The 22,145-nt window shown below is 40.0% G+C and overlaps 3 protein-coding genes across 8 annotated transcripts; 1 reads left to right on the forward strand and 2 right to left on the reverse strand.

Annotated features, from left to right (window-relative positions):
- Window positions 1-618: 618 nt before the first annotated feature.
- On the reverse strand, window positions 619-7,538 carry zgc:113229 (uncharacterized protein LOC550612 homolog). 3 transcript variants are annotated; one of them, XM_039813290.1, is made up of 8 exons: window positions 7,401-7,538; window positions 5,583-5,970; window positions 4,521-5,408; window positions 4,278-4,429; window positions 3,060-3,462; window positions 2,765-2,903; window positions 2,412-2,623; window positions 619-1,443 (listed from the first exon to the last, which is right to left on the reverse strand). In XM_039813290.1, exons 3-8 carry the CDS (start codon window positions 5,391-5,393, stop codon window positions 1,174-1,176), a joined length of 2,049 nt encoding a protein of 682 aa, XP_039669224.1. In that variant the 5' UTR covers window positions 5,394-5,408; window positions 5,583-5,970; window positions 7,401-7,538; the 3' UTR covers window positions 619-1,173. The 3 variants fall into 3 exon arrangements, with proteins under 3 accessions (XP_039669224.1, XP_039669223.1, XP_039669225.1); XM_039813289.1 differs by having other exon boundaries at window positions 4,521-5,970; XM_039813291.1 differs by lacking the exon at window positions 5,583-5,970 and having other exon boundaries at window positions 7,401-7,476.
- Window positions 6,977-13,427, forward strand: rad9a (RAD9 checkpoint clamp component A). Of its 3 annotated transcripts, none has more exons than XM_039813292.1 (12): window positions 6,977-7,282; window positions 7,408-7,478; window positions 7,615-7,688; window positions 7,812-7,860; window positions 8,915-9,029; window positions 9,177-9,276; window positions 9,635-9,741; window positions 10,543-10,649; window positions 10,946-11,010; window positions 11,127-11,228; window positions 12,120-12,354; window positions 12,890-13,427. In XM_039813292.1, exons 1-12 carry the CDS (start codon window positions 7,249-7,251, stop codon window positions 12,998-13,000), a joined length of 1,170 nt encoding a protein of 389 aa, XP_039669226.1. In that variant the 5' UTR covers window positions 6,977-7,248; the 3' UTR covers window positions 13,001-13,427. The 3 variants fall into 3 exon arrangements, with proteins under 3 accessions (XP_039669226.1, XP_039669228.1, XP_039669227.1); XM_039813294.1 differs by having other exon boundaries at window positions 7,439-7,478; window positions 7,615-7,699; XM_039813293.1 differs by having other exon boundaries at window positions 7,439-7,478.
- tbc1d10c (TBC1 domain family, member 10C) lies at window positions 13,419-22,088 on the reverse strand. 2 transcript variants are annotated; one of them, XM_039813288.1, is made up of 10 exons: window positions 21,973-22,088; window positions 21,396-21,532; window positions 20,024-20,123; window positions 19,524-19,631; window positions 18,652-18,758; window positions 18,234-18,348; window positions 17,455-17,520; window positions 17,004-17,193; window positions 16,527-16,684; window positions 13,419-16,266 (listed from the first exon to the last, which is right to left on the reverse strand). In XM_039813288.1, exons 2-10 carry the CDS (start codon window positions 21,530-21,532, stop codon window positions 13,594-13,596), a joined length of 3,654 nt encoding a protein of 1,217 aa, XP_039669222.1. In that variant the 5' UTR covers window positions 21,973-22,088; the 3' UTR covers window positions 13,419-13,593. The 2 variants fall into 2 exon arrangements, with proteins under 2 accessions (XP_039669222.1, XP_039669221.1); XM_039813287.1 differs by having other exon boundaries at window positions 21,396-21,536.
- Between the last annotated feature and the right edge of the window lie 57 nt (window positions 22,089-22,145).

Consider the following 22,145-nt stretch of genomic DNA (forward strand, 5'->3'; position numbering starts at 1 on the left):
AATAGATGAGCTAAAGAGCCTCCTAATGGCTCTGACATTGATTTAAGAGAGAAGATAGCTGTGAATGGAGGCTGCAGAGGAATTGACAGCAGTTAGTTTGATTTACTAATGATATCAATATAATGCATGTAATGGAAATGACAGAATATGATACACAGCGCCATAAAGTACACATCTCTCTGAATGTTGCGTCTGGTCTGAAGCAAAGCTACAGCTTGTCTGTGCACAGAAGGAACAAATAGTTTTCTGACTACTATAACAGCACTTGAAGGCCAAACAAGACTGGATGTGTGTCCATGCACACAGCTCTGCAATTATTAATCATGTAAATAGATAATGACACTTAGATAATCCCTATTTAGAAGAATTAATAAATGGAATGAGGAAGCTAGAGGAAGAAATTTATCTACTTTTTTATTTTGAGGGGAAAATGTGGACAAAATGTGGGGGTGTGGGGGGGGGGGGGTTAAAAAAAAAAAAAAAAAAAAAAAAAAAAAAAAAAAAAAAAAAAAAAAAAAAAAAAAAAAAAAAAAATAATTTATTTTTTTTTTTATTTAATAATAAAATAAAAAAAAAAAAAATATCCCTCCCAAAAAAAAAAAAAAAAAACAAAAACCCCCCTAATAGTATTTTTACTACCCAGCGAGCAAATGGCTTTAAAATAGGGCTTTTAACATTTCAAGAGCTGAACGGAGAACAGCCGACAGTCTGCAGCCACTGCTTCAGCTCCAACTCTCATTCCTCCTTTGGGGTTAATTTCCCAGGATGGCTGGACAGGGAGCCATTAGCCAGTCTGCTGCTGGTCAGTGTGAGATTTACAGTAAGTATGAGGAAGAGGAGGACAACACAACATTTCTGATAAAAGATGCTGGAAGAATGTTTATGCCAGCAACCAAATTGACTAAACAGTTATATGCTGCTGATGCCACACTGGCAGCGTATAATCCAGTCTGGATACAGACAGAGTGGAGAGCATGGACAAAAAACAAACAGTTGAGGGTCAAACAATGACTGGCTTGAAATACTCTCAGCACTTGATCAATTATCATTTTGAATGGTGGTGGTGTGGAGAGGGAAGAGGAGCAATAAGACCCAGTGGTGCTTTAAGTGTCCAGAAAAGAACTCAATAAATCATTTTAAGAAAGTCTGGGAGCCCTTATAATTAATGCAGTTTTACAGTCCCTGCCTGTCCTTCTTCCCTGTGTTCCACCTCTTCAGAGCCAGTATCCAGGCAGGGAGAGCCGGCCGGCGTGTTGGTGCTTCCACCCTCTTTGTCGCTGCCTGCTCATCCTCTTCCTCCTCCTGCTCACACTCCTGCTCTATAACAGAGTCCTCCTCTGCACCTGAATCCTCTGAGTCTGTAGCATCCGGGTCCAGCTCTGGAGGCGTTATGGCCACCACCTCCTCGGAAAAATGCACCCGCCGGTTCACCTCGACTCGCCTCTGATCCAGAGAAGGATGAGTGGATAAAACGGAAAAAGAAAGATGAACAGAAGGTAAAGACAGCAGTTTTTTTGTCATTCTAAAGTGTTACATTTGGTGTGTAATTTCGGGAAAACTCTATTTTATGAATCAGTTATTTTTTATATATTTTGGTACATTTGTACTACAAACAAAACTGTCAAATTTGTCTGCAGGCAAACAGTAAATTCAACAAAAGAAAAATGAATGAATATTTACATGGGTTTAAATTAAGCATTTCTTCAAGGACATTTCTATTTTTCAATTGTATTTAGTACCAAATTACATTGTTCTTTTTTGAGACACTTCTTGGAAATGATTACAAAATTATTCAGAAAGTAATACCGAACTGTAAAGTGTTGCCAATATTTAAAAAGATTAATCTATAAATACATGTCTTGTGCAGACAAATATATCAAAAGTCTATAACTTTTCTGAAGAGTTTCCTTTTAGCATTGTGCATGAAAAAAGCTACTTTGTTTAAATGATCTCATTTTTGAACAAAATTGAAGTGGGAGGTGCATGACCTCTTCAACTTCATCTAACTGCAGCATATGACATCTCCCAATTCTATACTACTGTACTTCACTAACTGCATACAGCAAATACTCATCTATAGTAGGCCTATGCAGTTAAAATACAAGGAATAACCATACTTTACTGTTTCAAATAAATACATTCCCCATGCAAAGGCAATCAAACTGCAATTTTGTCTCTTTGTTTCTAGAAATTCCAAAAGTATTTATTTGTTTTCTGATGCGTTTCTGTGGGAGAGTAGTGTGCAGCAAACTCAAAAATAAGATATTTTTTTTAAACCCACACACATTGAGGGTACTTTATTCATATCACAGGACTTACTGAAACCTGCTTAGCATTAGCATGTTGTATGTATTTTTACATTTTATACCACAAGGAGGCAGTGTGATACCCAATCACTTTTTTAAACTTACCCTTTTTGTCACTGTTCCCATGGAGGACTGTGATTCCTGGGATATGGAATGTTTGAGGACACCCCGGGGTGCAGGAGCAAAAAGAGTAGATGGAGAGAGAGGTGGAGGATTAGAGTTCCGGATGTATAAAGGCATGAGGTTATCATGTTGTGAATCTCCTGTCGCCTCCATCACTTGGTTGCTTGTTAGGCTCAGTGAAGATATGGACCCCTCTGTGAAACGAAAGACAAGAGAATTAAGTTTCCGGCTTCTAAAGAACATCATTTCAGTTACCACTGACAACATCTAACTTCTGTCAACTCAAATGTCTGATTAAAAACCCATGATTATGTAGATTATAAAGTTGTTCTGACCTCTGTATGCCTCTTTTCCATGACTTATTTCCTCAGTTTGTAGCATCTCGTCTCTCCGCTCAGCTGACTGATACTGTCTCTTCCTGTTGAGGTGGACTCTGCTCTTTAGCGCTAATTTGTCCAGAATATTTTCAGGCTGCTAATAAAAACAGATAACAGGGTGAACAACTCACAAATGAAAGTAAAATTCTTTAGAAATGTGTTTTCACTTTGGTTCCATTTTTTAGATTTAGTTATTCTTAATCAAATAACTTCTGTTAAAATAGGAAATGATGCATTATTATTTAGATCTAACCTTTACAAACAAAGGAGGTCTACGGGTATGTCCATGCTCCATTGGTTCTGACTGATCGGTCTCACTGTGAACATCTCGCGCTGCAGCTTGTTTTCCTTCAGAAACGTCCATGCTGACAGCTTGAAAGGCATCAGGAGATATTTGTGCCATGCTGAAATCTAAATCTGGTGATGCCTCAGTTCCCCTGAAGCTCCACTGGTTGTTCACACCTCCTTGTTGGTTCAAAATCAGATATGATTGACCACTATTGTGAGGATTTGGTGGGATTTTGAGCTCTGATGGTCTCTGATTGGCTGAGTAGGCTGATTGGTTGGGGTTTATGAACTTGGCCCACTCTTGGCCAGTGACGATCTCCTCCAGCAAGCTGAACGAGCCCAGGCCAAATTCAAAGTCACTGCTCGATCTGGAACAAGAGAAACAACTCTGTGAGCACATTACATTATCTCAGCCTTAAAATCAGGAATTAGAATCAAATCAAGTCAATTTTATTTTAATTTCAATCAATCCCACTTACATCTTCATGTTGTAAATACTCACTTAAGCATGTGTATCAATCATCATGCTTCAATTTTATGCATAACACATGCGCTTTAACTATTTACTCCTGTTTGAGTAACATTTGCAGAAAAAAAAAAACTATTGTACCCAGCTGTTTGAGTAAATTACTAAGCCTTTAAAAAATGAAATTGTACATGTGTGACTAATTTTTAAAGATGTATGTCTTCATTTAGTGCAAATGGGCTTGGTGCTGAGTACCACATTCAGTACAGTAAGAAAGACAAACCATATTAAAAGAAAAATATCCAGCCTTATCCTTTTTCAAGAATCATCTTTTAAGGGTGATTGAGGATCTTGATATGTATAAGCATGTATCTGTTTGATGATGTTTTCTTTTTAAAGGCATTTATATTGTTCTATACAATTTTTTAAAATCTCATGAGACTCATGGAACCACGAAAGTGAGAGTGGCAGATGACACACGCTGTCAGTGACAGGGGTGTGTTTGGCAAGTCAGACCACAAACATCACCCTAAACTATACCAGCTATGGTTGGAAACGTCTCAGAAATACCTTACATATTTTACTAGTCTTGCTGTAGGGCTGAGAGACTATTAAACAAAAAAACCTGACTGTGAGAACTTTAAGCCTGTGTGATGCTGACTTCAGTACTGGTTATAGTGTATTTTTTTTTTTTAGGATAATTTGTTGGTGAATTACCTCATCTTTCCTTCATTATTGGCGTCTTCTGTGTATGTAAGAGGGGCGTTACTGCGATCACTGCTGTAGAGTGAAGGGAGGGTCCTTTCTTCCTCCTTATTTGGTGTGTTGATGAGATGTTCTGCTGTCAATAGCTGTTTTTCAGATGAAATCTGTAAAATTGGAGTTTCATTTTTCAGTTCATACTTTTGAATTTTGAAAAATTAAATCAAAATATAAAATGTTTAATATAATACTACTCACTTCAGTCCCTTGCTCACTCTTCTGGTCTACTCTCCCTCCTTCTTCTTTTCCCTTTTTGCCAAAACTCCCTGGCCTGTCCTTCCATCTCTCCTTGATTTTCTGAGTCCATCTCCTTGTTTTATTCTCAGATGATCGCTGCTTTCTTCTAGAGCTGCTGCTTGTTGGGACAATCTGCATGTCTTTACTTTGTGCCAAAGCTCCAAATCCTATATTTTCCATGTGCAACACTTCATTCCCTTGACTTTGTGTGTCAACATTAGCAGGCTTCAAGGACCACTTGCAGACTTGTAGGTCCTGGTCCTGATTCTGTCCCATGCTTGTGACAGCATCTTTATTGCTCAGGATGTGTCTTGTCATTGCAGAACTGCCCAAACTCACCCTCGCCCCATCAGTCCTCTCAAAGGAAGTGATATCAGCATCCTTAAGTGATTCAGCAGGAAACAGCTGCCCTCTTCCTGTTAGGGTGATCCCAGGCTGTGTGGCCTGTCCCAACACCCTGTCCTCATTCGTGTCACCATCAATGTTGTCTTTCTGAGAGGGGAAGGAAATGAGACCCCTGTCCACTTCACAGCCATGACCTGGTTGCAGTATTTTCCCACCTTTGAGGCCAAAGTTACTGTCCGCAGCAGAGATCCCAAACCCTTTTGAGGGGATACCATTACTACCAAACTCAAAGCCATTTACAGGACTGCTGTTTACTTTCTGGATGTTGGTGGCTCCTCTTTCTCCATCTTGCCACCATGTGGAGGCAGTTGTGGTGGGTACAGGTGTGTGCAGGTATGCCTGGCCCTCTTTTCCTGGCTGGAGCTTCAGTCTCTGCAGCATGGACTGCAGCAAGGCCTGATTGTCTTTTGGATTATGTGACTGAGACATCTAGGAACAGAACTGCTGTGTATTAAATCCAGAAGTCACAGAAAAGCATATCAACAATGAGCGCATGTAAACACAACAATATAGTCTGCTGAACAGGGATGGATTCCACACAATCTTATGTAATGTGTTGCTTTTAAAAGAGAGTAAAGACCATGACTGAAGAAATTGGCTGTGTGTGAAACACGTCACCCTTTAAGACTCCTGTGATAGTTGTTTCCCTCCGTTTTCATTTTCCAATCTTTTTCCATTATCTTCTTAACAGTTTCTTAACGCAAATATCCAGACAGGTCCATCTCTTTCGGTTTAACTTCCTCAGCTAGGATAGAAATTATTCTTTTTCTCCACTCCTCCATAATCCACAATTGTTTCAGCAGCAGTCCAGTTTGTGTTGATTTTGGCACAAAGCTGAGCCAGACACAAAACTATTCCTGACTTTTGTCCACTCGGGTCTTTTCAAAGTCTCTCTCTTTCACCAACGTCCTCAGTTTCAGTACACATATGCTGTTTTAGTCACACCTCAGCCATTTATATCAATGGTGATGGGAGGAGAGACAAGCACGGCAGCGTTCCTCACACACTAAAGCAAACCAACGAGAAAGACCAGTGAGGTGAGATAATGTATTGACAGTGACTGACTCTCTCTCTCTTTTTTTTTTTTTTTTTTTTTTTTCTCTCTGCCCATCTTTCTATTTGCCCTTCTTTCCCATTTATCTCCCTGGCTCACACATGTTCCCCTTTTTTTTTTCCCCCCCCCCTTTTTTTTTTTTTTTAATGTTTTTTTTTTTGGAGGGGTTTTTTTTTTTTTTTTTTTTTTAAAAAAAATAAGAAAATACCAGCATGAACTTTGGAATAACCCCTTTTACAGGAGCTTTTTTTTTTTAACAAAAAATGTAAAAACAGGTCTTTACTGTTGTTATATGAATGTATAGTTTTAGTATAATCCCTGGAGAGTACCATTTTTTTGTGTGTGTTTATAAAGTAGTGGTGAATGAATGCTTTGTTAAAAGTAAAGGTCTTGCATTCAGACTCATGCAGAATGGCCCTTTTCAGATTGTTATTTATTAAATATGAAAATAATATTAATGGATTATCATTACAGATTATGAATTCATGTGAAAACAGTATTTTAATATTGCTGGTTGAGCTAATTTAATGTATAAAAATGCATCATATTTTTACATATGTGTATTAAAATGTCTGCAATCTGCAAAGTAACCTGTAACTACGGCTGTCATACAAAAGTCAAGTACATTACATCACAATTACACTACAGTAGACTACTGAGTAGATGCACATAGTTACTTTCCAACACTAACTAGTCATTTCATATAATCAATAATAATTATGTAAAAATTGTATGTATGTAAAATGTATTTGCCCTCCACAATAATCCTATATCAAATATTTTCATATACGGTCATGCATTTAGAACGAAGACGATTGTGATTGATTGTAAATATCTAACCACATGTTATTGACATAGGTTATTGATGCAGCTGTAAAAATGTCAATTTAGCAGCACAGTGCGCATGCGTTTGACCAAGGAACGCCCCTTTGAGTTTCTGCCTCTCTGATTGGTCAACCGGAAGAAAGCGGGTAATGGCGGCGTAAACAAGGCAGAGGTCGGTGCACCGCTGTTTAAATTAAAACGTAAAAATAAAGCTATATCTACACGGAATATGTTTTCGGAACTAGGAGGATTTCTGCTGGGTGTGCAAACGAGTAAAACCCCACTGGTTTACTTCTTGGTGGTGTTTATCCGCTAGTTTCGGCTAACTTTTAGCCTAGTTTTCTAACTTAACGGAAAAGTAGTAGCTAACGTCAACGTTAAGTTATCTAACGTTAATTTGTAGAAATGGACTGCGTCGTGATGGGAGGAAACGTAAAAGGTAGCAACCATCCTGCTTTTTCAAACCTATATTTTGCTAGCTAGAACAACAGCAACGCTATACGACAATAATGAGCTGTTAATTGTAATTATTATGTTGTGTATGTGTGTGCATGTACCTTGCAGTACTGGCCAAAGCCATCCATTCTCTGTCCAGGATCGGTGATGAGCTCTATGTGGAGCCTCAGGAAGATGGGGTGAGCTGCTCTGATACTGTCATATACACCAACACTTCCTCCTGTCATGCATATAACAGTTAGCCTCGTTGCTTCCTGTTGGTGCACACTCTGCGTCGATGAATGGTGCTGATTTCGGTTTTTTTCTCTCTCGTAGCTGGCCCTGCGGTCTGTGAACTCCTCTCGGTCGGCATATGCTTGTTTCCTGTTCGCACCACTCTTCTTCAGCAGGTGCAGACTGTGTGCGTGTGTCCAAATGCCACTGTGATGTGTATTAGAGAGAGATAGTGAGTCACTGAACATCACATTACTTTGTGCCATTTAAGCCAAATTCCCCTCCCATTTCTTGTGCAGGTACACCGTCCACAGTGGGCACACCTTCCGCTGCAAGATGGCAATAAAGGTGTGGTGAGAGAAAGAGATGAGCTATGGTTCTTCAATGAATTGCTTTATACATTTTATGTGTCATTCAATACATTTACATCAACTGTAATCCTCTATGTAAGTGATTCCCAACTTTCTGTTGTATGACACACACCCAACAACCTGTCCAATGAGCTCAAGTACTCCTTCATCAACACCACCTGTCCTTTGATATTACTACAACATTTTTTCATACAAGACACAATGATCCTGGAGCTGTTTTTGGTTTTACATTTTTTTGTCAGTAGGTTCATAGTACCATTTTGAGAGGCTTGGTGCTCACTACAGTAGTTTTCACAAACTCTCATTCACAGTAGATGATGTTCAGGTGTGAGGCATGTCCTGTGTAGGTGGTAGTTTATTGGTTATAGAACTTTTTCACAGCAGACATGTTGACATGTCATAGTAGGAAACGCACAGGTGTATTCAAAACCATCGTTGATGGCTGCATTCCACTTAGAGGCCCTGGTATTGTGCATGCTGACTCACTGAAATAGCTTACTGGGACACTTGATGGAACTGAGCCATCGTTAAGGTTGTCAATTTCAGCTGTGCTTTTCCTACTATGAGTCAAGTCAAAAGGTCTGCTGTGAAAAAGGTCCATTGTGACAATAAATTTACTAAAGCTCAGCATCACTTCAACGCCATCCTAGTTGTGTGTGGATATATATTTCTTACCAAAACATAATTTCGTAGCAGAGCTACTCCACAGTCTTTCCATGTACCCCACCAGTACCCATGGTTGTGCATCGCTGATTCTATTTACATGATTCAGAGCAGAATCTAAAATAAATGAAACAGTTTCCTTTCTGTACTCAACTTCAGACCCTTTCTTTCCTGTCATGTTGCTACTGTGGTATGGCCTTGTTATCTTTGTGTACATTTAGCAAAACCTCTGTGCTTCCTTTTTTAACAGTTGTACACGGTATGTGTCACCAAGCAGTTGTATTGTTGCATATTATCATAGTCATGATCTTATCCCCTTATGTATATTTATTTTTTCTCCTTCTTATGTTCATCTATGTGTGAGTCAGAGTGTACAGGCCGTATTCAGGTCTCTAGCGTCTCTGGAGAAGACAGTGGAAAAGTGTCACATCGAGCTGGACAATCAGAACAACCGCCTCACCTTCACCCTGCACTGCAAACACGGTATCTGTGCTTCACTTCCTGCTCAGATGATTCACAATGCTTTACGTGGATCATTCCAAAAGGATTACATAATTTATATACTGACACATATTTTAGTCATTGTGCACATCATGTACTGAAAGTGTTTCGTTGGTATTTTCTCTGCAGGCCTCATGAAGACACATAACCTGTCTTTCCAGGACAGTGAAAGCTTACAGGCAGTGTTTGATAAAGACAGCTATGCCAATGTATTCAGATCCCATCCCAGGTCTGTGAAATCATTCCAAATTCTTTGTTATAGATAGAGATTTGATCTCTCTCTCTCTCGCTTTCTGCCTTGAATTTTCTTTGTATGTGGTTTTGCTTTGTAATATTAGTGTTTTGAAAAATATGAGATTTTTTTAGGCTGATACTTTTAGACTACATTTGATTAATTCAATTAATAAATAACATCTCCAAATCAAGGGAAGTGATGTGAGGAACCTGCATTGACGCCAGTGTCCACTAACCACATTAGCAAACTCTTACATTGGTCCAACCCCACAAGTAGTGTTATTTTATTTTTTGCTTTACTTCTTTTTGTGGCTCTCAGTGACAGCTCACTTTTTGTCTTCCCTTGCTCTCAGGCTTCTGGTGGACACAGTCATGCACTTCCCTCCATCTCTAGAAGAAGTAACCGTGTCAGTGAGTGATGAGCGAATGTGGGTCAGGAACCATGTGGAGGAAGAAGGAGGTGATTATTTTTTTCACCCTGAAGTTACAAACATACTTGTTAACATTTGAAAAACTTGTGAACTGTGTTTTCCAAAGTCATAATACACACGTACACTAATGTTACATCGGATATTAAATATTTGTCGTACTAAATGCATGGTCTTGGGGGGAATTGTTGTTTCTGTAATTTATTGTTAGAGTTTGGTCTAGACCTACTCCATCTGTAAAGTGTCATGAGATAAATTCTGTTTGATCTAACACTAAATAAAATAAACAGAATTGAATTAAATATTTAGAATCAAGAAGATCAACATTTTAGTGCAACACAACCTACTAAAACCAGAGTTGTTTTTTATACAGAAGTTTCAAATAGTGTATTTAGCCAATACAGCCGTAACCAGACATTTTAAAACTTTCTATAATAGAAGAAAAAGTGAAAAAGAAAAATAAACATAGCTTGAGTGTATTTAATTATTTTTACTTATCCCACAGCTGTAATGAGTCATTGTGTTTTTAAAGGAGCTTTGTATTACAAAAATTTAAAAAGAAGTTGCTATTATGTTGCTATTAATGACATGGAGAAATAATGCTAAAAGAGGAAAGAGGATGGGTTTGAACCCAGTGGTGCCCTTGTGTGTTAGAAAGGCAAAACAGCAACAGCAGTGTAGTTTTGGCTGTTATTAGCCAATAGAGGTAGTATTTCAGCAGTAGAATTTAAGAAAATTAAGGTTATTCAAAACGTTTTTCAACTTGTCTCTGCTTCTGTTCTCCATTCACTCTTTCATCTTTCTGTTTCTCTTGCTGCCTGTTTCCCTCTCAGACCAGTCCAAGGCCATGCTGACAGAGCTGTGTCTGGCTTCAGATGAGTTTGACCATTTTGCCGTCCAAGCTCACAACAGCGTCACCTTTTGTCTGAAGGAGTTACGGGTGAGACAGAGGATAAAGGAAGGGTTGATGGAGCAACAGATTAGGAAGATCAGTCAGGTGGGAGAAGATTAGGAAATTTACCAGAGAAAGAAAGGACACTGAGGAGAATTTTACATTACATCTCATCACATTCATTTAGCGGACGCTTTAATCCAAAACAACTTACAATAAGAGCATTCAACCATGTGGACACAACCCAAACCAGAAATATCAACCATCTGCTGTGGTTGATATTTCTTTAAATAAAACCTTCTTGCATTGATTTACTAATTGAGTTTTTATCATCTCTCCTCCAGGGTTTGTTAGTGTTTGCAGAGTCTACTGGTCTCCCTATGTCTATGTACTTTGATGAACCTGGCAGGTAAACATACTGACATACAGATGCTAGTTAATCACTTGTTACATTGTAACAACAATGTTCTGACATTGTGTGTGTGTGTGTGTGTGTGTGTTTCTGTGTGTGTGTATGTGTCTTAGCCCTGTAGTGCTTTCAGTAACAGACAGTGTCCTGGAGGGGAACTTTGTGCTGGCCACACTTTCTGATGACTCCAACCACCGTAAAAAAAACAACAGTAGAGGGTAACGCTCCAATGAAACTGAATGCAAACTAAACATTGTCATAGGCTGGAATTTTCCTTCTCAGATAGTCTTAGAAAAGGCCAAATGGCTGAAAAAAGTGACAATAAAACTGTTTTGCCAATGTTTTGCATTTACTCTGCCCAGATGCTACGACAACTGTTTCTAAGATGTCTTACTTTTGGGGACGGCTTGCTTTTTGTAGCTGTTCTAGCCAACACATCTGTCCAGCTGTAGCACATTTGGTCTCTGGCGTAATCTAATTAAAGTTTGGTAATGTAGTCTCATCGAATTGACACATACAGCAATGTAGTCCTCAAAAATGTATAAGATGAAATCTTACAATGTACAATGTACAGGTGTTGTAAATGTAGCGCAAGGACATGAGTGAGTACATCTTCAACATATCCACAATCTTCACTTGTCATAAATGCAGCATGGATTAGGTAATAGACATATTGGACTAGGATAATTGCCGTTTTTTTAGTTGCCATTTTAAACTATCTGTGATCCCTGTTGAAAATGTGTATATCACACATTTCTTCAACCTGCGTGCCAGCCCATTCTGGTTAAGAGGGACATCACTTGGAGAAGACAAGAAAAAAAAGTGTCTGTCTATATATGATGGTGATGCTTCTCCACACCATAAATCCTAAGATTTCCTGCCTGATATCAGGACTAAAAAGCGGTTCGGATGAACAGTGAAACCTTAATCTTCATAATACAGTAACACGATGCGTAGATATAGTCTTTTCAGAGATAACAGCCATGAACTCGCATGTAAGTGCACTGTCACTGTCAATGAAGCTCAGTATGAAGCCAGAGGGACTTTTTTTCTTTTTACTTTTCTCTTCCTCATTCATGTCATATTTCTCTTCCTGTCTATCTCCTCAGAGCACACACACCGCCCCCTCCTGACGACTTCATGAATGATGACATAGACTCCTACCTCATTGCCATGGATACTAGTGTTGCGCCAGGTCCCTCAGCTACAGGTCCGCCCACACCCCAATTAGCTGATTCCATATGTTCAAAACAGACTGCTGCAGCCAGTCACAGGACCAGGCTACACAGTGAGGAGGAAGAGGAAGATAAAACAACCGATTCAGGCAGACCGCTTAATAAGAAGGTATGGTTTAGTTTCCACATACATTAAATACATCAACTTACTAAAATGCTCAAAATGGAAGAATCTGGGAGATAAATGTATAACGGAAGGAGATAAGGCTAAATAGCTTTCCAGGTTTCCCAACTTAATTTACTTTCAAACCATCAAAACAATTACAAAAGGCTACATCTAGTCCAGGTCCTAAGATGCACCATAACATTGACAGCTTGATGATACTGCCTTGAATTTCCATGTAGAATGATTACTGAAGCTGACTGCAGACTCCACGACTTGAATATCTTTTTTTTGTCGCTAACTGTTGTCATATTGATGTGGGAGTTCACAAAGTACACAACTGATTTCAGACATGGTGTAGACGATTATTCCAGTTAGAGAGATCAATGACTGGAGCAAATGATTGCGCATCCATCCAAATCACGTCAGGACTAGGCTTTAGTTAATATGTGGCTGGATATAACTTGCTGAAATGACTCGTATTTCACATTTAAAATAAAACATACTTTCATAATATTCTTCTCTATTTTCCCTTTCACAGTTCTGTTCCTTGTTCTTTGGATCTGTGCTTCCCCCATCCCCTCAGATGAGCACTCAACCGGTGTCAAGTCAGCAAGTGTTGGCCAGTGACAGTGAGGATGACATACAGTGAACTAGAGTGACAGTGGACTGGCGGATGAGAGGAGAGAGATGGACTGACTGTGTGTGTGTGTGCGTATGTGTGTTATATTACTTTTACACACATGCCACCTGCAGCACTTGAAATTAAATGGACACCTTGAACCCTTTTTTTCCATTTTAACTGGCCTGTAATTGTTGTATAGGGATTTTTTTTTTTTCCTTTTTTTTTTTTACATAGGCATTAATATGCAAAGACAGTGCACAAAACAGCCACTGCTAGTGAATTCCAGCGTTTTATTGGACTATAATGTGAATGAATGGTGGACTTCAAAATATGGGATTATGTGAAACTGGACTTGAAGCACGTCCTGTTTATTTTCGTTCAACATCTGTTCGGTTTGTGATCAAGGTGCAACAAAAAAGCTCCTCTAAATAAAAGAAACATATTGTTCAAATTATGTACAGTATTTATTATTTATTTACATGTCAAAAGGTTCAAGTATAAAAAAGATTTAGGATTAGGAATCTCCGCACAACAGAAAGGCAGATGAGACAGCTCAAGTCTCAAGCACTCAGTAAAACACCTCCTCATGCCTCCAGAAACAATAACGAGATTTGTTTTGGTCAAAAGTAAGATTCAGCATTAGAAGCAGAATGTCTCAGCGTCTGTGATCCAGTCTTTGCAGGTTGAGTCACATCACTGCTCCCTTTCTCTCTTTGCACCTGGAAACTTTTCCCCCTTGTCTGCGGTTTCCTCCTCTCTCTCTCTTTCTCCTTCCCCAGCTCCTTCTCCTTCCCCAGCTCCTTCTCTCTCTTCTTTCTCAACCTCTCTTCCTCTTTCTCCCTTCTCTCTCGGACCCTTCGCCGCCTCCTCCTTTCCCTGGAACTCAGTTTCTCCTCCCCCTCTTCCTCAACCAGTTTTGCCGTCCCTGTTCCATCACTGAAGTCCTGAATCAAGATTTTGGGGACTTGCATTTTGGGTGTCCCTTTTTCCTTTTTGGGCTGCTCTCCTCTCAGTCTGCGGAAGAGACCAAAACGTTTAGGGGGGTCGGGCGGCGGCACCTGCTCCTGCTGTACCGCTGTCATCTCAGTCACTTCTGCGGACAGTGACGAGGTGACTTCTGAAGTCCCATCAGGAGGACTTTGGGTTGGGTTTACAGCTCCAGGATTGGACTGTGATTCACTGTGTTTAACTTCTGGGTGATTGGGAGTAGATGGTGATTTGCTAGTTTTCTCTGGCACGATGAAGAGATCTTCAGAGAGTCTACGTGCTAACCTGGACCCACGGGAGTTGGGTGACTTGCGAACGCAGAGATCTCCAGAAGACCGGCTGCTGCGATGCCCGGAGGCTTGTGTCAGGCTGCTGTTATTTGGCTCAGTCTGGTCTTTCACAAGGTGGGAATCTTTGTCTTGGACTTGTTGGTTACTGTCAGTATTTGAAGAGTCTGTTGGTTTAGTAGAAATGAAGATGTCGTCTTCTACTACTACAGGGTTTTCTTGAACATTTTCTGTGCTTTCCTCCACCTCCACAGCACCCATAGTGACCTGGCTTGTTGGTTGTTCAGGTGCAGGTTCTTCAGAGGTACCCGTTTCTACTGAACTCGTCTTCCCATCAGGCTCGGCCGTGAGAGTCGCAGCTTCCGCCTGTGTGCAAGGAGGTGCTATCAAGTCAGTATTCTCCATTTCTGTTGGCGTTTCCTCTGCTTGTGTTTGATCAATGTCAACCTGTGCATCTGAATGTGCAGTCAAAGTTCTTTCTTCTTCCTCCTGTGTGGGTTCAGATGCTACTGCATCACACTCTTTCTCAAATTCTTCATGTGACTCCCTCGCTATGTCGTTTGCAACTAGTATCTCTGCTTCAGTCTCTGAATCAGCTACTAAGCCAGTGCCGTCTTTTGGTTGGATGCATTCAGGTAAACACATTATTAATGTTTCTGATTCTGTCTTTGAATTTATGTGTTGTTCTGAATCTGTGTGTACTATTTCAGCTTCCACTTCATGTGTGGCTGCATTTTCCTCTGCCTGTTCTTGAGTCTGTGCCAGTACATCAGTTTCTGTCTCTGTTTGGGTGTGGGACTCTTCTTTCATGTCTGTTCCTGCTAATGACTCAGTGCTGTGGTATTTTTCTTCAAATGTATCTTTCTGTGGGCTTCTGTCTGTCTCTGTGATCACTTCTCGCTGTTGCTGTTGTGTCTCTGTCTCTGCTGTAGGATCTTTGACAGTTGGAGCTTCGACTTTAATGTCTGTCTCTGAGCCTGGGCTTGTCACTGTGTCCACCTGCGTCTGTTGCACATTTTCAGTTTCTGTGCTCTCTTCTGGTTTCATGTCAGCCTGAATCATATGTTCCTCACTTGAGTATACACTATCTTGTGTCTCCACCTCTTTGTTTTCATCTGCATAGGCATCTTTATGTAGCTCAGTCTGATTTCCCTCCACAGCAGCAGTATGTTCACTTTCTTCCACTTGTTTTTCTGTCTCTTCTTTTGCGTCTTTTACCTCAATTTCCAGGTGCTTGCTTTCGTGACTCTGTTCCTGAACTTGTGACTGACTGTAAGAGTCCAGCTCCTCTCCCTGTTTGTGTTCAGTAGGCTGAAGAATATTTTCAACAGTCTGATCTTCGGCTGGATCTTTGATTAGTTCTGTCTCAACATTTGTTTCTTCGGTCTGGTTTGAAAGCACTTTGCTTTCCTCTGTCTCTTTGAGTTGCGGTTCCTCCTTTACAGTGATTCTTGTTTCTACTTGTTCAATCTGTTCTTTTACGACGACTGTTTCTTCTACATGCTCTGTTGGCATGTTTTGGATTTCCATCTTTTTAGGTTCTTCTAAAAGTTCATTCTGTTCAGTTTGTTCTGTGAATTTCGGCTCACTCTGTTTCTTATGTTCCTCAAAAACTACGTCTTCCTCCTCCTGAACGCCCTGCACCTGTTTGAAATTTATCTCGGCCCAGTTCCTCAAGTCCTCCTTTGCTCCCATTGATAGATGCCTCACAACTCTGCTGTTGCCTTCCCATTCGCGTGTGTTGGCCTTTCCCCCTTTCCTCCACCTCTTGTGAAGAAGGGAGGGAGACAGCGAGAGAGTGGAGGCCGAGCGAGCAAGAGGGATGGACAGGTTCCCCTTCTCTCTTGCTTTCCTGTCCCGCTCTTCCTCGTTCTGTCGAGCCTTCGCCCATGCCATCCGGTATCCCTGGCAGCGACCTCTGGGGTCAAAGGTGGATGAGGGTCTGTCTTTCCTCCACTTTTCTAACTCCTTCTCAGTATGCTTCTCCAGATCTCTGGCTGACAGCTGCACCGAGCACACCTAAGAAAGGAAGAAAAACAATGGTCTTACTTTAGTTTTACTCTAATTTCGAGAATTTTACATATTTATATTCCCTCCGAAAATGCCTCCCACGTGTACAAAAGCATCTTTATAATTAATATAGTTTTTCCTTGAATCTCAACTGTGTGGTGCGGTTTAAACCTTCAGAAAAAGCTACTGAGGGAACCTTGAGTTGGGTTTTATTTTTGGTAAACTACTGTACTGCTCTTTTCAACACCACCGATGTGTTTCATTCTTACCTCTGCTATGAAGGAGTCGTCTTCCTCTTGGACCTCCTCCCTGACGCCCCTCAGCCTCTCCAGAGTCTCCATTTGTCCCTGACACTGCTTCCTCTGCTCGGCTCGGCCCAGCACCCGACGCACCAGCACCACCGCCACCTGCAGCAGCACCCGCACTCCTGCACACGAGAGAGGAGAGGTAAGAGTGGGCATGAAGATGCTGTATGCTGTAAATAGTTTTTGAACAGGTTATTATTCTAAAAATCACTCAACAGTTAAGTTCTTCATGTTTTACAAAGTTGTGCATTTTTAAAATTATTAGCTATGTAAATATAAATCATAGCACAACAAATACAACAATATAGACGTATATTTTTGACCACAGGCAACATAACTAATCTTTGTAATCAGGTGAAATATACTATACAACATTATATGTTCTACCGATTATTGTGTCTAAGAAATTACATGTTTTTCTGTCTCTCTTTCAGGGCATACCATAGCAGAAAAAGAGGTCCCAGACTCGGAGCAATGTGTTGAAGGGCAGGTGACGTGTGAAGAGACACATCAGCCAGTCAGTGGCGAACATGAGGGGCTCCACTCCGTGGTGCTGCAGGTGTTTGTGTGCAGACGGACATGTCCTTTTCAAGACCCAGGTCAGCATAGCCGCATCAAACAGGACTCCCTCCTACAGAGGTACACACGCTTAGACAGGGCAGGCAAACGGAGATCCCAGTAATACTTTGTTTTATGGGTTTGCAATCTGGTACTAATTACAGGGAATATAGGCTTTTCCTCAAAAGATCCTAAATCGGGGTTCATTTATAGCACAAGAATCAGCTTTCAAATTCAATTTACTGGCCTACATGTAAATAATCAGCGTATAGAACAAATAAGAGCAGTGTCAGGTACATTATGTTTGCATGGGTACATGGGTGCAGGGCCTCACCAGCAGAGGGCTATAGTATCCAGGCAGGTACTGCTCACTAATCTGCACCAGACACCAGAAGGCCTCCTGCCAAGGTTACATGAGGTGAGATGGCACATAAAATGATAATAACTCAACATTTTTTGCACAGAGAATATCAGCTTCTGCCTTCAAACAGACGCTTTAGAGTTCATTTTTTCAATCGCATCAGACTTAAAAACTCTTTCATATCTATTGTTAAACCAGCTACATTAAATCTAGTGCAATGTTTATTCAGGGTTACAAGTCTCCAAGACCTTGTTTATGTGTATGTTCATGTCATTTTCTGTTGTTATACATGTATATTTAGTTTTCTTACTTGGGCGTTTATGTCATTTGTGGTAATGTTTTTTGTATGTCTTTTGGTGTTGTTCATCGTGTGTATGTCATACACACGATGAACAACACCAAAAGACATACAAAAAACATTACCACAAATGACATGTCTGTGTCCTCTTTTCTTTTTTTTCTTTTTTTTATACGAGCTGCCCAGGGATGCAAAAAGAATTTCAGCCCTGGCTGATAATAAAGTGGTATCGTATCGTAACATCAGATGCCACAATAGCTGCTTTATGTTCTGGACAATTATAAGTATACAGAATGTTGTCAGTTAGGAACAGAATGCCAAAAAGGCAATATTTTAACAGATAGATGAAACGAGAATTGGTACAGATTTAATATCTGACATGAGCTTTTGTTGTCCACTGAAATCTAGATTAATAAAATGTTTTTGAAATGCATTTGCAGCTATTGATCACTACCTCAGCAGGCATGTTCATCAGCAGCACTGCAGCCACGGGCCCCTGTGCCTGGCAGTAACCTTCTTCTGGTTGGTACTGAGTGTAGGCTTTCAACACCCGGAACAAACCACGCTGCCTGCACACAAACACACCGCAGGAATCCGTCACACAAACCATAAGTTTAAATCACATGAGTATGTTTAAATAAAAATCACCTGTGAATAGAGAGGAGACATTTACAAAGTAAAATGTAGGCAAGTCAACATCACTAATAATAACTAGTAATAAGATTTATTTTGCAACAGAAAGACACAAAAAGCAGGACTGTAAAGATGGAGAGATAGCAGCTGAGGCTTATTGAAGACTAGAGAAACTGTAGGACTGTTCTGTAGCTATCGGTTTGTCCACAGAAACATATAGAAGGAGAAATGTTTCTTACCCATGTCCATCCTTGGAAAGGAACATTTCATGGAAAGGGAACTGTCGGTCCAGGTCTCTCTCGATCACATCCACCCAGCTCTGCAGAGCGGGCTGCGAGTCCAGAGACTAACACAGAGACAAAAGATAGTTTGACCTTTTACAAACACTGTACTACTTTAAGATTAGTCACAAAAACAATGGACGTCCATTATTTTCTGTTGTAGCGAGCCGTAAAATAGTGCACATATTGCACTGTGATGAGCCTAATTTACACTTAATGCTGCAACTAACGGCTATTTAAACTGATGTGTTGTTTAGTCTGTAGAAAGTTTATAGAAAATGTAGTATAAAAAAATCCAAAAATAGTGTGTCACAAAATAGTGACTTGTGGGATCACAAGATCCCACAAAATAATGTGCTCAAACAGTCCAAAACCCCAACATTTTCTGTTTACAATGATATCAAACAAACAATATCAACTTAAACAAGTTGTGAATTTTTTTTTCTGTCAATCGACTAATCAATTGCCCATCACAAGTTCACAGAGCCTGATATGTTATTGTGCTGAAATGGCTTGTTTTGTCATTACAGAGATATTCAATTTACAGTGATATAAAACTGAGAAATGCAGGAAATCTTCACACTGAAGAAGCTGGAACCAGAAAAATGTTTGTCATAATTGCTTGATAAATTACTTTGTACATAAACAATTAATTGATTGTCAAAATTGTAGATTTTCTGTCAATCACTTGATCAATAAATCAGCACTGGTTTCACTGCATCCTATACACTGTGATTTAGATGCTGACAATACATTGTTGAATTCTACCATCCGTGGTTGTTGCTGCTGATTTGAAAGCATTTACCACACTGAGTGTTTAGTTTTCTTGCCTTGTAGAGGTTTTCATTTAGTTTCATCTTGTCAGTAGCACCACACAGCAGAGGCCAGCACTTTGCTCTGAGTGAGGCTGGGATGCCTTTCTGACACTGCACTTTGACCTGAAGGGACGTTGGTAACAGAGACACAGGATCAGCTCAATGCATGCAGAAACAAATTACTACATTTCATTGTTGTCGGCGTGAATGCTAACAGGCCTTTTCCACAACAGACATTTTGACTTATAGCAAAAAGCATAGGCATTTTTAATATCATTCACAATGGCTCTGTTCTGTTCAAGTGTCCCGGTAAATTATGACAGTGTGAATATGAGCCAGCATGCACAATATCAGGACCCTGAAACTAAAGCAGCTAAATGTAATTTAGCCATCATTCATTTTATTATTTACTGTGACAAAATGTCTTTCATGGAAAAGGTCTATCATCCTTTATTCACTTTGGCAGTTAATTCACACTACATTTAATGACTTTAGGCATCTAAGACGGGACACACCTTGCTGGTCTTCTTCAACAAGATGCGATCCCATTGGCTAATGATATTTATCCACTTGGTCTCCCTCTGCCTGACCAACTCAGGGGCTGGACCCACACTCCTGACACACAACAGCATACAAAACAGCAGGTAAATATTTTAAACATAAAGTATTCAGCACAAGACGCTACAGTATCAAGGGTCTCAAGTCAGCCATTAAACTGGAGACCTTTAAGTCAGTGTGCAGAGCTGCTGCGTGCACTTTTGTGTGTTGTCATTATAGAAAGACAGCACTCTCCGAAAAACAAGACAGGAAACAGGAAAACCACACGGTAGCAGAGTGATGTCTCCATAGCAACAGGTCAGGATGTTATCAATGGGGAAAGTATAACGGCAGGTAGCAGTTTGTTCGGCTGGTCTTAAACCAAATTTTGACTTTAATCTGGACAAGATTTTGTTGATTAAATGTCCTGTAACTATGTAGTCAATTGATTCTGAAAGAGTTTGCTGGTATCTGAAAGTAAAAATGCTCAGTATTTTTCATGTAAATTTAATTCTAGTTTGCAGTCTTTCTAATATGACTTTTATACCTTCCTACAGAATGCTAAAATCCACATTATTGCAGCCCCCTCATATTGTCTTGCAATGTTACAGTAGGTTTTGTCTCTTCATTTTTTAAGTTTTTTCCAAAATGTTCACTTTGTTTGAGGCCTGTAGAAGAGCAGTAGTTTTGTAGATAAATAAAATGACCACTCATATATATTTCTGCCTACATGTTTACCTGTGGGTTTTATGCACTGGTTTATTGACCTTTCATGTGACTGTCTCCTCATTTAAGCTCACTGTAAAGTTCAAACTTTACTTTCTGCATAAAACAAGGCTTGCTTTCATTCTTTAGCATAAAATTAGTTGTGTTTTGGCTCATGCTGTTTATTTATTCTCAAATAAATGGTTTGGAAGCTGCAGCTTTCTTATTACGACCTGTTTACTGTCTTTTGACTGTGTTTTATACTAATCAAAGCAGTGTGTTAAGTTGGCTCTGTGTCTGTCTGGATGCAGAAGCTGCTTTGTCTCATAAAAGTGTTAGATTAAAATTCTGGTCGTCAGAAACGTGGTCTCTTTGGAAATACGGGGTCTTGCTTTGAAAGAAAGTGACTTGGTTTGTGAAAATCTCTTCAGGGTACGTCCCACAGCCCTTTAGAAACTCAATTAACCTGCAATCTACGATTGGGATAGTTTTTCGGCATTCAGCGAAACAATTTGTTTTAAATCTTAAAAGAACTTTTAGAAAAGAGAATTAAAACAGACAACCAGTAGACCTGCTTTTGATAACAGTGTCAAGCTCAATGAAAGTACAGTAACAATACATAAGCGGAAATGTGGAACTGCTCACCCAGCTGTGGATCCATTTGTCAGAATGAAGCCAAAGCGGTCTGTCTCAGGTTCCAGACCAACCTCTGACCCTGCATCAGATCCAGAGCTGTCCTCTTCACTGAGGTTCTTCTGGGCTGGACTCGTTGGACTTAACATCTTACTGACAGAGAAGTGGTGGCTCTCATTATTCAGCATGGGACTGTACTCATCAATTATTGTGATTATGTGAAGATGATGTGACTTAGCAGTGTGTCCTACATAGGACATATGAAAGCGTAGATATATCAAAGATGTTCAATACTTAAGCCCCATCACAAAACACTGCTATGACTCGAGTATGTTTAGGTTGTTATTGTAGTAGTATCTATGATTGATTATTATACAAAGTACATGTGTTAATGTTCTGCTACACTTCACAACATTTTAGTACATGCTTGTCCCTCAGGCCACGCTTATGACATCTGCTTTTTTTTATTTAAATTTTTTTTAGCATTGGTATAAAGTTTAAATCAACTTCCTTCCCTCCAACCATGAACATAAACACAACAAGTGGACAGTTGTTAAATATCTTAAAATATCCTTTTACATGTCATTACCTTTTACATTTCCGTTTGATCACTCGGTTGTTGAAGAGGTGAAGTGCACGATCCTTCGGTGATGAGGAAGACTAGCTTCCTCTCTCTCTCTCTCTCTCTCTCTCGCTCTCGCTCTCTCTCGCTCTCTCTGTCTGTCTGCACAATACATATGCTGCCTTTGCTTGTTATAGGAA

Source organism: Perca fluviatilis, chromosome 10, assembly GCF_010015445.1.
Source record: "Perca fluviatilis chromosome 10, GENO_Pfluv_1.0, whole genome shotgun sequence".
Classification (NCBI taxonomy): Eukaryota; Metazoa; Chordata; class Actinopteri; order Perciformes; family Percidae; genus Perca; species Perca fluviatilis.

Coding starts and splice junctions, on each gene's coding strand:
- zgc:113229 (XM_039813290.1), bottom strand. CDS start 5,393: ATGTCTCAGTCACATAATCCAAAAGACAATCAGGCCTTGCTGCAGTCC. Junction 2,904..3,059: donor GACCTCCTTTGTTTGTAAAG/GTTAGATCTAAA, acceptor TGTTTTTATTAG/CAGCCTGAAAATATTCTGGA. Junction 1,444..2,411: donor TGGGAACAGTGACAAAAAGG/GTAAGTTTAAAA, acceptor TCTCTGGATCAG/AGGCGAGTCGAGGTGAACCG.
- rad9a (XM_039813292.1), top strand. CDS start 7,249: ATGGACTGCGTCGTGATGGGAGGAAACGTAAAAG. Junction 7,283..7,407: donor GATGGGAGGAAACGTAAAAG/GTAGCAACCATC, acceptor TGTACCTTGCAG/TACTGGCCAAAGCCATCCAT. Junction 11,229..12,119: donor AAAAAAAACAACAGTAGAGG/GTAACGCTCCAA, acceptor CTATCTCCTCAG/AGCACACACACCGCCCCCTC.
- tbc1d10c (XM_039813288.1), bottom strand. CDS start 21,532: ATGTTAAGTCCAACGAGTCCAGCCCAGAAGAACCTCAGTGAAGAGGAC. Junction 20,124..21,395: donor ACAAATGGATCCACAGCTGG/GTGAGCAGTTCC, acceptor GTTGTGTGTCAG/GAGTGTGGGTCCAGCCCCTG. Junction 17,521..18,233: donor TGATGAACATGCCTGCTGAG/GTAGTGATCAAT, acceptor TAACCTTGGCAG/GAGGCCTTCTGGTGTCTGGT.